The sequence below is a fragment of the Drosophila innubila genome (genome assembly GCF_004354385.1).
Source record: "Drosophila innubila isolate TH190305 chromosome 2L unlocalized genomic scaffold, UK_Dinn_1.0 4_B_2L, whole genome shotgun sequence".
Classification (NCBI taxonomy): Eukaryota; Metazoa; Arthropoda; class Insecta; order Diptera; family Drosophilidae; genus Drosophila; species Drosophila innubila.
In genome coordinates this window covers 18,798,699-18,816,689 of record NW_022995372.1, presented here as the reverse complement: position 1 = coordinate 18,816,689, position 17,991 = coordinate 18,798,699, and the positions used below count along the sequence as shown (strand labels likewise).

The 17,991-nt window shown below is 33.8% G+C and overlaps 1 protein-coding gene and 1 long non-coding RNA gene across 7 annotated transcripts in view; both read left to right on the top strand.

Moving 5' to 3' along the window:
- The window catches only part of LOC117794503, a 29,164-nt gene that overhangs the window by 10,383 nt on the left and 790 nt on the right, over positions 1–17,991 (top strand). For 4 of the 6 annotated variants that reach the window (XM_034635133.1, XM_034635130.1, XM_034635135.1 and 1 more), the window contains 7 exons: positions 14,654–14,760; positions 14,819–14,930; positions 14,995–15,367; positions 15,651–15,865; positions 15,927–16,085; positions 16,622–17,010; positions 17,073–17,989. In XM_034635133.1, coding sequence (XP_034491024.1) covers positions 14,654–14,760; positions 14,819–14,930; positions 14,995–15,367; positions 15,651–15,865; positions 15,927–16,085; positions 16,622–17,010; positions 17,073–17,989 — 2,272 coding nt within the window. Of the gene's footprint in view, positions 1–13,525; positions 13,776–14,653; positions 14,761–14,818; positions 14,931–14,994; positions 15,368–15,650; positions 15,866–15,926; positions 16,086–16,621; positions 17,011–17,072; positions 17,990–17,991 lie in introns of those variants that run through there. The other 2 variants (XM_034635132.1, XM_034635134.1) reach the window with 2 other exon arrangements.
- Positions 8,753–11,447, top strand: LOC117794504. The gene is made up of 3 exons (XR_004618438.1): positions 8,753–9,280; positions 9,462–9,468; positions 11,437–11,447. It is a non-coding gene; the product is annotated as an uncharacterized LOC117794504 (long non-coding RNA).

Here is a 17,991-nt window from a genome sequence, read left to right as displayed (position 1 = left end):
TCGAACACGTGTTATTCATTTGCAAAATATGTATTCGTCTAACGTTTAGGCGATATATTTGTGAATGCAGTTTAGTTTATAGCACACAGCCAGCTAAGTTTAATGTGCCAAATGTTTACAAAATCATTTCAAAATTAACAATGGAATTATATGTCCCCAACTGGAGGGCAGAAAACTGTTTGCCGGCATCGCAGCTAATTTAAACTCATAAATCACAGAGCTTACGGCTATTAAAAGTTATGGACCACAATGCTAAATTAAAAGAGTTGCGCTATTGTATTTTTTTTTTTTTAATTTTGTTGCTGTTTTTTTATATTTTTTTTTTTTTTTTAATGTTTCCTTAATTCAATTTGTGCAGTCACAACGGTCATCAGTCTCCGGTCATTGTCTCAGGCGGTACTTCAGTTCATTTCATGCCATTTTATTTCATTCATGCATCAATAAATCACGCATTGACCGCTCGCAAAGGCCGACTTTCGGTTGTCTCGTGATATATAAAAATTCATACACATATATTTTTTTATGAGTTTATCAGAGGCACTTCAATTTAGCAAAATGCCGCATTCTTTTGCCAATTGTTTTATCAACTATTTTATTATTATTCTTTTTTTTTGTGCTTAGTTTTATATTATTTTTATTATTTCCCATCATACGAACTGCATTTATCGCTTCGTATAAGTAGTAATTGCGTCGTGATATTATGCTTTATTTTTAACTTGATTATGGAATAGTAGAAACATACATACTTCTTTGAGCCCGTAGTAACGATCCCCGCAAATGGCGATAATAATTAATTTAATAAAAAAAAAACCAAAGCTTTATAAGTATCCACTTGAGCCATTATGCTAATTGCTTAGCATTTATCTTTGTTTGAGCAAAAGTAATAATACAATATTTGATTAAGGCGTGACTGCATATAGTCTTTGGATAAAATCAGATAATTAATCCCATATGATGTCCAAGTTTCAACAAATTGATTAACACACGAAATCACACCAGCAACTTGCTCAGTCAATGACAAACAATTATTAAATGCTGTAGAAACTCAACATCAACATCAAAAACATAAGAACATATCCTAAGTTGTTGATAAAAACGGATAATTTTTTATATATGATAAACAGTCTGATTATCATGAGATAGGATCGGTTATGTATACATTTAAATACTGTATATAATATATGCTTTACTCTTAATAATAAATATTGCAGTTTCGTAAACATATTGACTATGTTATGCATCAACAAAATGATTAACATACTAAAAACATGCTCAAGTAATTATTATAATCGTATATAAATTAGGCTTGATCAACAGATTAATTAGCACACAAAAAGTGTTTCTAAATAATATTTGATATCAAAAATAAACCATTTTAAAATTTAAATGAAATAAACGTTTGCAATATGAATACGCATATTATGAGTAACTTATTGGTAATGGTTATTCATTAAATCGATTAAGCAAATTACTTGCCACTTCATTTTCACACAAAAGCTGCCACACAATAAGCTTTCATTGCGGAACCACGAGCACGTTAGCTAATAAACAATAATTGATGTAGTGGAAAAATGCATTAATAAACAAAGTGTGCACTCACTTATTTATTCATTTGATTGAGAAACGTGTAGCAATCAATTGAACTGCAAAGAATTGCAGACATCAGCAGACAACATAAATAAATATCAAATAACTACTCCGCATTGTTCTTTTTTATACCCTCAATCCTCAATGGGCGAACGAATTGAGCTAAGCGTTTATAAATAATGAGCTGCACACAAATTTGTTAGCAGCTGCAATTTGTTAAAAATAGACGAAGCTCGTCACAACTAATTATAGAGGCCAATGTGGCCGTTCTCTTTCTCCACAACAAATTGCGTATACGATTCGTAAGCTAAAGGCCAAGTTTCCGGCACACGGAATGGGGGATATGTAATGGCGCCGTAAACCAAAGTGCTCGACAAATAAATTTGATAGCACACACAATGTCGTTCGTATTAAACAGCTAATAGATGAGCCCCTATCGATGTTATTAGTTGGTTTTGCTGTCATGTTAACACAAATAGAAATTAACAAAACGAGCTATGGTAAAAGTTTATAACTGAACAAGTTGATATTGGCAATTGGCAATCATATAGCATATTTGGTAGACTTATTTATAAATGTGTGTATGTATACTTGATCGGATCGTATCGCTATATCATAAAGCTGTCTTAGTCAACCATTATTATTTCTATTTTTGGCACACAAACACAAATTCCATAACGCCCATGGCCGAAGATCGTCTTTGTTTATGCTCTTGCATGCACTTGATTTTCATGGTCTGCCCAAAGAGTATCTCAGTGCCATCATTTGTATACATAAACACTCATGCACCGCAAAAAAAAACAAAAGCAAAAATATATTGTTTAACTAATTTTTTTGCATTATAATTATGAGCATTTCGTTTTACTTACGCGCGTTTTAGTTCTATTTTTAGACTCGCAAAGTCAAAAGAAAGTGTGAAAATTGGGGGACGAGGCTAACACTAAGGCTACTTTATAATATGCAAAGCAAATAAGCGCCACAAATTAGCAAACACAATCGTAAAAAGTATTTTTTTTTAACAAATATATTAATTTTTATTAAACAAAAAAATGTGCATATACAAGAGATCCCATTAAATCACGTGAGCACCCAGAAAATAAGAAAATACGTATACGTTATATTGTCCAATATATTCAAATCTTTTTCGTATACAGCCGTGCTCAACTGCTGTCAAATTTAGTGAAGCTTTTGATATTGTTCTACACTTTATGATTGGCAAATACATATAGCCAATTCTCAAGCTTCCATATTTCTTATAGGATTCTGTTCTTTGACTGCATTTCATCAGTATTGAAAGGTATTAGTAAACAGTAGCTTTAAATTAACGTACATTTCTTTTTTTTTCAAAAATTTCATAAATTCAGATAAGTTAAGAATGTTAATAATATTTTTTATAAATAAAAAAATATTCATATCATCTGATTATTTCATTTCTTAACATTAAAATATTCTGTGTGGAAATTTCCTGTTAATTTCTCGGAAACTGTGGTCTCTTGACCTTTCTGTCGATTATTCATCTTAACATTCATCTAATTATGAGTAATATTTGATGACTTCCATATTCTTCATCGATATGATCTCATTCTGTGATCATGTTTCGGTTTAATCCATGTAATAATCAAAGACTTTGCCGCCACTTTTGTCATACTCGTAGTATGTGTGAGCTTTTGACTTTGCCCTTATTAGTCAGTTAAGCTTTAAAGCTCTCCGAGCTAGACTTTTGATGTGGTCACACCCACTCATTCGCACCTGCCTCGTTAGCTTCCACTCTCTGACAAATGCTCGTTTAATTAAAACGCTGTGATTGCAAATGACCTCAGAGTACAAGTGATCGATCCACAAGCAACATATGGCAACTGACTCACATCGTGTGCATTTCACCGATTTGCATTGCCAATCGACATTACTAAAACAGACTAAAAAGCAAGTCAATTAGGAAATTTATCTTTTTATATAGTCGCCTAGAAGATACTATATACTTAAATTGTTGTCATAAAAAATTCGAAATGTTAAATAATAACTTAAACTTAACTTTAAATATTTTTTTAGATATTAAACCATGTGTTTTCTTTTTAAACAAAAATGTTAAAATACATTTTTTAAATTGTTTTTTTTTTTTTGGCATATATTCATCCAATAACTTAATTTTAACTGTTATTTCTAAAAATAAAAAAAATTTACTTTTATTTCTAACGATTGAGGATTAGCTTTATTTAAAATTTTTGAGATAAAAATAATAGCTATACTTTGATTGTTAAATTAAAATTTAAACTTTGTTATTATTCAGATAAAAAATAAGAGTTTCTTAAAGTTTTGTGATAAAAATCAATACATTTATTTTATAATTTTTATTTTGAAAATTATTAACATTAAAATATGGAAGTTATCCCAGGGTATAAACACTTGTGGATTGCACATAAGTGACTTACTTACCTTGCACAAATTACTTTTATTTGGCTCAAGATTAGAGCTAACTTTCACACACACAGCCGCAATTCACATGCCGCAAAGGGGAACATTTTCATTTGAGGTTTGTGGCATATGTAACCTATTTATTTTTGAAATGTTGACCTCATAACTAGACGCAGACGAAGTCTGTCGAGCCTATGGCGTGCTTTAAAATCGAAATTAACAGCCCACCCCCTGCCCCTCCTTCTCCGCTATATTAGAGGGGGAGTAATAAGTAACGACAGCGTCCAAATGTGTCGATGACAACTTCATTTGTGAGCGTGTGACAGACACATACTGTGGGTTTGACAGGGTGCTTTGTTCTGAACCGCCAGTCAGTCGCTTTGACGGTCGGGCCGTTGGTCGCTATCGATACTTTCAATCAGAAAACGATAATTCATGACATCATCACTGGCAACAGTCCGTAACATTGCCAATGAGAGTGATAGAGAGAACGTGAGAGAGTCTGAGAACACTCTGTACGCTTGAGTGGCTGGCTTAATTAGTAATTTAACACAATATTAAATAAACGAAACGTTTCCTCTACCTCTGCCCCCCCTACCTTCCTCTGTTGCACCCTACACTATTTTACACTATCCCACCCTGCCTTGTAATGCCTATAAATACATGAGTCTAATCCACCATACATTTTTTGCCATGACATCAAAATTCGTGCGCCATAAAAATTCACTTCAACTTACTTTAATCGGCATTTCATTGAGCAAATTTTGCATGTTGTTGTTATTGTTGTTATTATTGGGGTTGAGACTTCCCGATACTCGGGGGAAAAAGCATTGCAATCACATTCAATAGTTATTCAGTTGCCCGTGTGCGCCTCTAAAGTGAGGTACTTGTCTTTCTCTCTCTTAATATCTCGGTTTTTACGGCTCCCGCGTATCCTGTCCACAACTTAAAATCCAAGAAGAAATTGATAAACAAAAAAATATTTATTTTATGAATACTTGTCGTAAGAAGTAGAACGTATACATTTTGTGTTTTTACTTGCATACTGAATAAATAAATAAATCAAAATCTGACTAATACATACTGTGCGAAAAAAAGACAAATATTAAGATTTTTTGGTGAGGATTCTATTTTATTTATATTTTATTTGTAGTCAATTGAAATTATTTAACATTTTTGCATTTACATTTACTAAATATTTTATCAACATTTAAGCGATTTTTTTACTAATTATTTCTTAATCATATTTACAAAATAAAAATTCAGTTAAAAAACGATCAATCAACATTGAATTCACTGCATTAAATTACTTTTCGCACGTGCCATTTTTAATAAATTTGTTGTTGACATTGACAGATTTGAATTTTATTAATTTGTAAAGAACATTTTTTATGGTTTTTTTGTGTTTTTTTTTAAATGAATAAAATCAATTAGTTCCTTAAATTAGTATTTATATTTCAATGAATTTTAGAATATTAAAAGTTAGCAACTCCCAAAATAATAATCATTTTTCCTACATTTATTTATTTTCATATTCAATAAATTTACATTGAAATCCGTTTTCGCTATGTTTTGTTTGCATAGCATAAATATATTGGTTTGGAATAGTACCATTTGTTTTTGGTTCAGCGACTTTCGGTGAATCTTTGGCGCCTCTTTTATTGTATATCCAGTACAAACAATAGATTCCTGGAACATTATTAAACTGCTTGGCCAGCTGTATGGCTAACCAACTTGATGGTTGATTATAAGAAATAAAAATATAAACAAATAACAAAGCACATGATATGGACAACATGAAGGTCGAGTACAGATTTTATATAAAGGCAGTACGAGTGACCAGCTGACATAAAGAGCTCAACACTTTGCCCATTGCTTAGATTAGATTATATAGCCATGTCCATAGATTGAATTGACAAAGGGTGAAGAAGCAGAGCATTCAGTTTGAAATCAAAAAAATCGCTGGAACTTTAAACAATAAGTACAGAAAAGTATTTTACATATATGTTAACCTTAAAAACAAAACAAAATAATAAAAAGAAAAAAAACAATATAAATTACTTCCAAGTGATATCATAGCAACGCTACAATTTTGGCACACAAATAAATACAAAAATGGGCAACGAATAAGGAAAGAAATAACAACAATAACAACAAAAACAGATTCATGGCAAAATGTTAAAGAGTGAAAGAGTATAATGCATGTAACTTAAAAATAAATGTTGATGTCACTTTTAAACTTTTGCACCGCAATGCCAACAAATGCTAAAAAGGTTATAGGACAACGACATTCTAACCACGACGGTGGTCTAAAACACAGTCCCATCGAATATAATGATGATCACCACTATGATGATGATGATGAGAGACGATAGTCATCGCTCAGCACGATGACGCGATGTGAAAACCATAAAGCTATCTATCGTGTCAGTTCCATGTCTTGTGAAAGCTCTTTACTATGTTTCCCCCAAGTTGGGACCTGGGAATCATGTTTTGATGTCTATAAATAGTATCCAACACCGTCAGACGAAGCAGAAGACGTATAAATAAACAACCAATTAAGCAGATATGGGTTTTACTTAGGGTAGGGTTTCTTTCAACTCACTTAAGAGTAGCAGGAGTATTGTTAACTTAAAAGCTACAAGCATATTTGATTAAGCGATTCTTGTTAATCATTTACTGCTAGATATGTATGAAGTGAGGGCATTCCCTGATTTCTTTCCCAGCAGATAAGATATCAATTTTGACAGAACCTATTTTATACGTATTTTTTTAATTTTTATTTCAACGAACTTGTATAAAGTTAAAAAATAAATGTGCATTTATCAATTGGAGCTTTGTTTGCAATTAACTAGATCGCATACGAATCAATGCTTAGAACGTTTTCATAAACAATTATTAGTTCTAAGTAGCAGAGCTTCCAACAATATTTCTTTTTATTTTTGATTTAATCACAGCCAGAGCTTTAATTCAGTTATTCAAAAAATCTTTATTAAAGTGTGCAAAATTGTAATGTTCAAAGAGTCGATTTATGGTTCAAATTGGGGTAAGGACAACTAAAACAAAAGCACAATAAGTACACTCTAAAATTTAAAATTGCTTACACAAAACAAGTAGAAACTTTTTGTTTTGAATAAAAATCTTGTGCTTCACAAAGAAATACTGCCAAAAAAAAATTTTTATTATCAAATAATATTAACTCATTTTTAACATATTTCGTTGCCAGTTCTTTTTCAAAAGACATGCGAATTGGCTGTCATAGTTAGTTTTGGTTGTTATTGTCAATACAGTCAACAAAACACTAAGACAAAATTCCATAACAAGACTGAAGTAACTCAATCAAAACCAAATTAATTAGTCGGATATCTTTTATTCGTTTTTTTGTCAAGTACACTATTTATCGTTGCTTCCCATTTAGGCATTAATAGTTTGATTTACTAACAAACTATCTTGACAGTTAAATAGGCCGCCCGGTGTGTCAGTCGTTCAAGAGAGAGAGAGAGAAAAGTATATTCGAGATATGCGATAAAAGTTTCAAAGTTCAAAGAGCATCGAAAATGACGTAAATTTCATTCAAGTATTGATAAGTGCACAATTTGATAACGATAAAATTGCGACAATTATTAAATAAATATAAATAAATGGGGCGGTCTTAAGTAAAGGTGCTAAAATCTTTGTTTGGCCTGAAAACGGGCCCACCAAAAACAGCTGTTCGTCACAGAGAGCGAGAGCGCAAGCAGCGCACTGAGAGCACCGAGAGAGATCCAAGAACCCAAGCAAAAGAGCAAGATATAAAAGTTCTTTTGTATTATTTCCTGCTCAATGCTGCTCTCTGCTATTATAGCTTTTACCATGTGCTTTGCTCGCAGCCGCTCTCTGAGCGCTGAGCGTCGTCATTTTTATTATTAGTTATGACCTCATCATCGATTATTGCTCTGAGTGTATTTGTGTGCGTGTGTTGATACTTTATTGAAACGAGTCGTCGGCGTCGTCGAGCAGCTGCAACCTGGCTGGGAACTGTGAACTGGCCAGGCTGACTACCTGTAGCTCTGTAGCCGTAGTCAGGGCGCCACGAGTGTTGTACAAACAAATCTAACACACCTCTTGTTAATTTTTTTGTTTATACGCGGCGGCTGTTCTTTATACCCTATATACAAGCAAAAGACTAAAAAGGGTTGCATATTGCATACTGTTGAACTTTGTTGTTCTTTATACTTTAACTAATATCAATGAATTTCATGTGAAACTTTCAACAGGGCACCTTCTAGTCGACCAATCAGAGATAAAAGCTGGTTGGCATAGTTGCTTGCTGATTAATTTTCATTCACATAGACAGACCAAAGCTCAGCGCTATTTGACATGTGTAGCGGCAGATTTGTATGCAAATATTTTTGCTCACTATTCGCATGTGTGTTTGCGTGTGTGTATTATGTGATTTAATTTACAAGCTGTTAAATGCAAATGTATGCTCAGTGATTTGTTTAGGCGCCTATTGTTTACTGTATTTGCCTCTCAATCTGTCTCTCTGTATGACATGCAACATCAGCCACATCATTTCTCCCTCATCGGCGTCATTTAAAGTTCAATGTACATTTGTCTCTTGCTTAATTGCATTCGGAAATTGTTTATTAGTCATTTGTAAGGCACTCGCGCGTGGGTCAATGAAATCATTTATGCAGTTGCAATGTTTTTTCTTTCTTTGTATTTCTTGCTAATATTTTTTTAAACTTATTTAATAGGTAATGCACGATTGTCAGCGGTTGAAACGTCATTTGATTTGGCCCCAGGCCAACAAATAATTGCTTTTCAGTAACGTTTTTATGTAAATCATGTAAACTGATCATTTGCGGATGCAACCATGTGAACTATGAGAATACCAAAAGCTTTGGATAATATTAAATGTGACTTATCCGAAAGGATTTGACTCCACGGATAACGATGGATAAGCGCATAGAGCTACAGATCATTCATGTAAATTATGTGTATTTAAACAGACTTGGATAATGCTAATTAAATGACTTATGGAGTTGGGTGGATAAGCCAATAAGGCTATCTTTTGTTTTCTCTGTTACATAAATTTAGATTATCCGTCTCTATTTGCATTTTCGATAAACAAATGCAACTTATTTTTATTCATTCTCTGTTTCATTGATTGCGGTTGCTCTATAATTTCGGATAAGAGGATGACCCTTATATTTACACGCTGAAATGAAAGAAAAATATAAGAATTAATATTTATCAGAAAATCAAACCAGTTCCGGTTTCGGTACCTGTACATCCCGTAAAAACTATTTCGCTAAAAGGTTCTGTTTCGCCTTTGTCCATTCGGTATCAGTACCGGTACAAAAAATCAACTTTTAAGAATTGTAAAATGGTAAAGACTTGTTTTATACTAATATTTAAGTTTAAGATTACAAAATTTGGAATTTTCTAAAAACAAAGGTCAAGGTGATCATGATAAGAAGTCGAGTAAAAGTGAAAACTTGAGATTTTAAAATTTCCAAATTCCAAAATCGTTTCTTTAACCAAATTAATAAAATTTGAGAATAACAAATTGTTTTTGTTAAAATGTTGCGAAAGCTTACCGGTACAAATGTCTTATTATTCCGTTCTTGAAAAAGAATTTATTTCGTTAACGGTGTATTTCCCTGATTTCTGAAATTTTTTCTTGATAATTATAATGCCCTAATTATTTATATTTTAAGCCTGGATAAAGATGAAAAAGAGCAATTGATTTTAAAATCGAAATCAGCTTAAGAAATGACAACTTAATTTAATTATTAGTAATTTATCTTAGAATCATACACCATACAAAGAATTGCCAGCAAGGAGATACAATTGATCGTTAAAATAGCATGTTCAGATAAAATGACAGTCTCTCTACAATCAAATGAATAATGGCCGCAATTTGTATTAAAGAAACAGATTGAAATAAGCACTTAAGTGGAAAAATACGTATTGTAAATAGTATTTTGATTATTTGTAGAATTTGATTAGAATCACGAATAGATTTTTAATGGCTTATTGAGCGGGTGAATGACACAAGTTAGCTGTAAGTGAGTTATAAATGCAATTAATCTTATGTGATGATGATCTTTCTAAAAACCAACTATTGTCATTTCTCTATAAAAAGCAATGTTGAATGCAAAAGATCATCAGTATACATCAGAATTATTAAATATACAATAATATATTAGTTAATTGCTTCAAGTGACGTCTTTGGTTTTTACAAAAGATGTTCATACGCTGTGAGATTGCATTTTCTTTAGATTTCTTATCGCGGCGATATGAGGCCTACGACGGTTTTATAGATTGCTTGGTTTGATTCATATACACATGGTCGCTAAGGGCGCAATAAAAAAAACGTTATCTGGAGCACGTAGAACGTACCAATACAAAAAATCTATATGTACATATGCGTATCTCTATGTATGTGAGAAGAAAGATATTGTGGGACATTAATTTGGCTTATCTGCAGACTATTCTCTTTTTTGCGCTCCCGATTTCGGCTTATTTCCGGTAGTATGTCATCAATTTTGTTTACAAACATATTGCAGATACTTATCTCACTTTCTCTTTGCCTCCCCTCGCTCCCCTTTGCAATTTTGTTGTTTTCATTTTAAATTTTATTGCTTGTTTTTTTTTTACCTGTCTCTCTGTTATGTTGCTTATGAGTGCGTGGTCTTAGCCAAATCCCCAATAAAAAACAATAACAATATAACAGAAACTAAAGGAGAATGCAAAAAAACTTGTTTACCACAAAGGGGGCCGGGCAAATTGGCTCATCATGTCAAGTTCTTAGAACTCGCTGCGAAATTTCATCACACAGCCATGAATCACAGTAGTAAATGACCGGCATAGTATCAAATCAGATAGTATCTTCAGATCTGGCAAACAAAAAAATACAATTAAACAATTAAAGTCCAGACGGTTGATGAACGTAGTTATAGGGTATAATCCTGTAAAGTTTACTGTGTAAACTGATATCTAGAATTCTAACTTTTTTACCCCAGTAGAAAAATTGGTCGAAAATCGTTTCTAAAATTATGAGAAAAAACTTTATTAAATATCTTATGCCATATTTGGCTAGTTGGAAAATATTTTTGAGCTCTTTTACGCTTCCTTTGATAAAATATTTGTATCGTTGAAAAATTAACTATTTTTTTTTTGTGGTATCTTACAAGTTTTTAATAATTTGATATATTTATACTTATATATATATAAACTTTTCTGTGATCCACAGGATGTTTACTGTTTTTGAATAATTCATATGACTATAATATGTATATTTTTTTATGAAAATACTTTATGTTTTTGACTAGTTACTTTTTGTGGAAAACTTATTGTTCGCATTTATATTCTTTTTTTGCTCTGTTTATACAATCTTAAAAAATATATACCCCACTTTGACGCTGTTATTTAGAGAGTATTGAAAAGAAGCTATCTCTTAATTTTGAGTGGTCACTAAATGTGGAATTGCACTTCCTCGTTGATCGTTGAGTTAGCGAACATGTCCCGGAAATATTTCAACATGGCAACATTACGAGTATATTTGTTGTTGTTAATCGAAAGAGTTTTAATTTTTATTTTTGTTTGTTTTTTGTAAACAAAACATAAACTTTTGTGCGTTGTACGTCTGTTTACCATAAAAATACCAAATACGTTGATGGCGCAATCAACCTGCACTCACCCACACGCACGGCAAATGAAAACGAGATCGGATTGGAGACCGGAGACTGGAGAGTAGAGACGCGAGACAGACAAGACAACGCTCCAAAAATAGAGCTCATCTCATTAATATGCCAAATTTAGTGTTGCCACTTAAGCGAACCCCCTTTAACCGCCCATTCCCCCCGTTTTAACCCATAAAATGAGTGGGCGTGCCGTCTTCTTGGCCAACATATAGTATGAGGTGAGTGTCTAAGTTGTTGCCGAGATGCAGTCATGTAATTGGCATCTATCTGTATCTGCTCTGTCTCTCTCTCTCTCTCTCTCTCTCTCTCTTTAGTTAGTAGACTAGTTTGACCAGCCAACGGATCCGCCTGCACTTGTCAGGCCTGCGTTGGCTGCCTCCGAGTCTTTTTGGCTTTTAGATACGATTCTTGGCAATGACATAATCCTCATGTTGTGCCTCATTTGCATTTGCAATTCTCTTCAACTGTTGCTCAACATGTGTCATTACCTTTTTTTGTCGCAACATTTTAGCATAGTTTATGCTATCATTTTTTGTTTGCTTCTCCATGTGGGCAGAGAAACAACAAGACAAGTTTGTTGAGCCATAAAAATGTTGTCACCCAATGCTGATGGTTGACTACTGCTGTCTCGGTGGTAACTAACAATAATATAAAACACAAAAAAATAAAATTGTATTAAATAAAGAACAACAGATAAAGCAACCGCAACATATTTGCTAATTTGGCGTTATATTTAGTGATATTGGTGTATGTCAAGTGGATATATCAGGCTTCAAATATCATAAAAAGTCAAATAAAGAGTAGTATTCATTCGTATCGTTTAATGATTATGCAAATAAATCCAATAGCTTTCAAAAATCGTGTAGAACAGAGAAATCGAATACTGGCGCCATCTAGCGCTCATAGCTTTCTTACTTTATTAATTTGAAAAATTTCCCGGCAAGACTCAGCTAGCTTAATCAAAGATTTCAGTACTTTTATTATGCGTTTTAAATCAACAATTATCGACTGGAGTGGCAATAAATAAAGAAAGAATAATGTGACTAAATATCAACAACGAAATCAATTTTCAAAAGAGTTTCGATTGTTAACTTTATAATAAAGATGATTTCATTTTAAATGGGTGCGCGTTGTTAACAACTTTATTTGCCGCGTTTCTAAACTTATTTTTGTGTTTTGTTTTGTTTTCATAAGCTGCGAATTGGCTATTAAATTGCTGCTAATTTTATGACAATGTTTATAAAATATTATATATATATACACGTGTATTTGAAATGTGAGTCAACTTGCAAGTGTTTACTTTCCGCAAAATTACAATTTACAAAATTAACATAACATACATAGATTTGCTTTCAATGTTTCGCGCCTGGCGCCCATTAATTCTCTATATGTAGCGCTTAATTAGCTATAAATTTGCCATTCACGACATTGAAAAAAAAATACAGACTTGACGTCAACTTTTCAATGGCGACTGATAAGCCTGACTATGCCATACGCGATGATGGGCTAACCAAAAATATTATAATCGCAAACTACATTCAGTCGTTATTCGAAGCTGAAACCGCAATTATTCATATTTTTTCAACATTTCTATTACGAAATATCGAATTAAGTTTTGTCAAAAGAAAACAAACAAAATTATTTTGTTTACCAATTAAATAAACTGTGTATGATTTCATATTTGCGTTTTCCATTTAATGAAAACAACGTTCATTATTGAGCAAAAAGATACTATATCCTATCTTTGTGTATCTGTAACTGTATATGTGTGTGTGTGTGGCAAAAATATTTCAAAATTAAATGGAAATCAAGTAACTGCGTCGCGGATTATTATATTTGCCCAGCTCGGGTCGAATCAGCTGCATATTTATTATAACTTTGCTATATTCGCGCTGGCACACGCTACGTATGCGCAATAAGTTTCTTCAATTGGTTTTTGTGTATTTATTTCTTATATATTGCTGTAAAAATGATGCAATTGTTTTTCATTTCGTTGATATTGGTGCTAGTGGCAGGAAACACGGAAGCAGACAAAGAACCTCCAATGGATGTGGCTGCCACAGCAGCCTCAGCAAAAATAGCGTAAACTTAAATCACTTTTCTTTTTTCCTCGATTAATGTTGATGAATTTTCACCAATGTGTTTTATTTTTCTTTTTATGGCAAAGTTCTCGTTTTGCCACTTAAATGCATCGCTTACGTTGAATATGACGCGTATGTGACTCGTTTTGGTGTTCTCAAAAATGGAACGTGCCTCGCATCCGATTCCAATTGGAAACCACTTAAACATTGGTACACACCATTTTCGTATCAATTTTTTACATTTTGTTTACAAATCCGAGAGACTATTTTTAATTCATTTTCATGCCGTCCTTCGGCCAGTTCGTTGATATTCTCTCATCTACATATAAGGAAACTGCTGTAAAACAATTGTTAAGACAGGTTGTTTGTTTAAATTGCGTTCCTGCATTGACTTTTAAAAATCAAGCTAAATTTGTTCGATTTTTAAACAATTAGTTGAGCTTATATAAAGAAAACTTAATTGAATTAATTAATCAATGAAGTGGCGATATTCTGGGTAAACATAAGAATTATCTTAATGTTTAAATCAATAAAATAAATAATATATAATTAATAATAATTAAATTAATCAGTCAACTATGCTATAATAATAAGTGCAATAAATGAAATAAAAATTATTAAAGTAGGTAATTATAAAATAATGTAGACTTATTTTAGGAAATAAGGTATTTTTAAATTCAGTGATTCCTGAATATTAATATATATGTGAAAAACATATTATTATACATCATAAAACTTTGCTAGCCTTCGTACATTTTGTAGTCGTAATATTAACTAAGCTTTTATCATTCAGATAATTCCATAGTAGCTTACTATTTTAAAATTATAATTTATGACTGTGAATTAATCTTTATAGTTTTACAATTCTTAAATTTACAGAGAAGTCCTCAATGCCTGGAGAGCCAAGGCACGTTGTAATGTGGTGCCTGACGAGCGGACACAGGAGCTTTTTCACGAGCTAAGCTTTCATCCTAGCCAAAAGCAGAGTAATTATTAAAACTATATTGAAGTAAATTAAATATGTAATATTCATTTTTTGTACAGTTTGCGAAATGCTGCAAACGGCTAAGAAAGTGGCCCGCAAAGGTCGAGGACAGTCAAATGGTTTGTCGTTTGGACAATTTTGTGTGCTTGCTGCTGATTTGAAGCGTTTTCGGTGAGTTGAAAATTGTTAATACTTATACAATGAATAAATATAAATAACGTAAACAATGTTACAGCACTTCAACCATATCGAATGCATCAAACTACTGTGATGTTAAGTACCAACAACTCTCAAGCTCTCTGCTGCCGCAACAGGATGATGAACACAGCTCCAATAAAACGCAAATGCATTTGCAAGCCGGCAATGCCACCACGTCCAATACAACAACACCTGCCCCCCCACCAAATTACAATAAGAAATCGGAGAATTATGGCACAGAGCTACGCAGTACAAAATCCTTCAGCAGTGTCGATGATACCAAGAAGAAAAAGAATGCAACTAATGAACCCGTTGAAGTTTTCCTTGGCGGCTCCTGCAACCCAACTACATGGCGTGCGGATGTTGCAATACCCGCACTCAAGGAGCTCGGCATTTCATTCTATAATCCCGTAAGTAACATTAAAACGATTAAAACCGCACCTCACTTTCTATCGATATTATTTATATCCAAACAATATCAATGAAATTTTTTTTTAAATTTTTTCAAAATCAAATTAAATGACTGACAGAAGAATTTAACAATTAAACTTGTTATAACACTACAAGTTTAATTGTTAAATTCTTCTGTCAGTCATTTAATTTGATTTTGAAAAAATTTTAAAAAAAATTTCATTGATATTGTTTGGATATAAATAATATAAATAACAATTCATTTTTATTGTGCACTTGCAGCAAGTATCCGATTGGACGCCCGATCTCATTGAACTCGAGCATCGCGCTAAGGAAAAGGCCCGCGTATTATTCTTTGTTATGGATTCGGAAACACGAGCATCTGCTGGTGCCATCGAGGCGGCACACATAGCGGGTCAAAACTGCAAGCAGCTAGTGTTGGTTTTGCATCCGTATAAACCAAATCAGAAGATCCTCAACGAGCCTATTTCGCATCAGTATGTTAACATTGTTTGTTAGTCTTCTATACGTTTATTAAAAATTGTATTTTATTTTTAGAGAATACCTCGATTTAAATCGCAATCAATTGATACTTAAGGAGCTGGTCTCCCGACGCGGCTTGCCAGTGTTGGAAAACATACCGTCCGGTTTGCAGCGAACCAAGGAAATCCTATCCGGAATTAGGGATCCACCGTCCAAAATATCTTCAATATTAGAGTAAGTATATAAAAAAAGAAAAGACAAGTTAGAATAAGTTAAATTAATTAGGATTTTATATTGTATAATATAATCAAGTGACTTGAGCAAGCAATATATTTAAAAGTCAATTGTAGGGTCAGAATCGGGTTTTGGAAGTAATTTAAAAAAAATGGATCGTTATCCGAAAAAAAATGAAAAGAACTTTTTATACACTTCAGTTAACCGACACAAAATAAAAAAATTCGTTTTTAGTGGAACAAAATACGTAATCTGTTATTTTTCAAAATATTAAGAAACAAATTTTAAAAACACTTTTAGAAATAAAGAAAAGATAGCAGATTCGGATATTTAGCAACTCAGACTGAACTTTTTTTGCAAGAAATCTAAGAATGTTTATACGTTATTACAGAAAAAGTCCACTATTTAAAAGAGAGTCTAATTTACCTTTAATAAATGAATAAATGTTTTTTTGAGAATTTTTGATGTCACTTTAATATAAAACTCTAATAAGATATGAAGCTAACTTTAAACTTTCTCTTGCTTTCGTTTTTCAGTACCGTACGCGGCGCATTTGATCGCGTTAATCCCCAAAGCGAACTACTCACTGTGGAACAGTGCAAACGTGCTCTCTTATTTTTAGGCTATGCTCAGAGTTTAGTTAATTTAGATAATCTAAATAAGATAATAATCAATCAACGCGAATCATTGAAACTGCTACAAACGCAAAGTACAAAGGCTGGCGAGGATAACGAACAGCAGAAGGACCAGGAAGAGGGCTGCAACTCCAAGCCGGCCAGGCCAAATCAAGAGCTCATCGATTTCGATCTATTCTGCGTCATCTCAGCGTATCTATCGGTATTACAACAGGAGATACATGAAAGCGGTTGCATATCGCCCATTAAGGGTACAAATGTGCCGCCGCCGCAGGTTTACTTTACCAATGGTAAGTGATGCAAATACTATAGACTATAGAATCAGCATAATCTTATACATCATTTCTTACAGCTCCCGATGTGGACATCTATTACTCGGCCAGCAAAAATATCTCACGGACTTCGAGCAATGCCAGCGTTCCATCGAATAGCAGCAGCGGCATTGGACACGATTTGGAGCGTCAGAATTTGTTTGAGCAGCTGAGCCGTAGTCGGGATAGTGGCACCTCATCACCGCAGCCGAGTAGCAGCATGATGACATTAGGTAAAAAAGTACAGCCACAAATCTTGCTGAACGTCGAATCGATTGAAACAACCGAAATAATCACCACCAAAACGATAGAAACCAAACCATTTACGGCTGCCAGCAGTAATGTGACGACCGCACCCGCCGAGGAGGAGGAAAGTGATTCCAATGACTCTGTCTTCTCCAGCAGCAGTTCCATAGCCAGCGCTGGTGATGCTCTCTGCTGTTCTGGCTTGGATTTACGTGATGTTTATCTCGGCGGAAGCTGTGTACTCCGCACCAAATGGCGTCAAAGGTTGGCAATGCCATATTTGCTGGCCAAGGGCGTAACGTTTTACTCACCCGCACTCCACGAGAGCATACCACAGGTGTCGACACAAGAGCAACAGGTGACAGGAGCCACAACATCCTCACATGAGCAGCGACCCCAGGAGCAGCAGCAGCAACGATCGTTTGTGCGCACTCGTCGAAAGTGTCGCGGCAATCAACTGCAACTGGAGGAGCAGGAGGAGCTAACCGTTGCCGAGGAGTCGCTCAGCTGGTCACTACCTCCAATGCCCATGCGCCAGAATCTCTATAATCCGGCACTCCTGGACTCCAGTCGTGTGCTGCTCTTTGTCATCACCAATGAGACTCGTTCACTGGCACCCATGACCCTGGCAGCACATTGCATTGGACTCATGTACAATGTGGTGCTGGCCGTTCAAATGCTGCCCGAGGATTGTGTGCTGGGTGGTGAGAATGT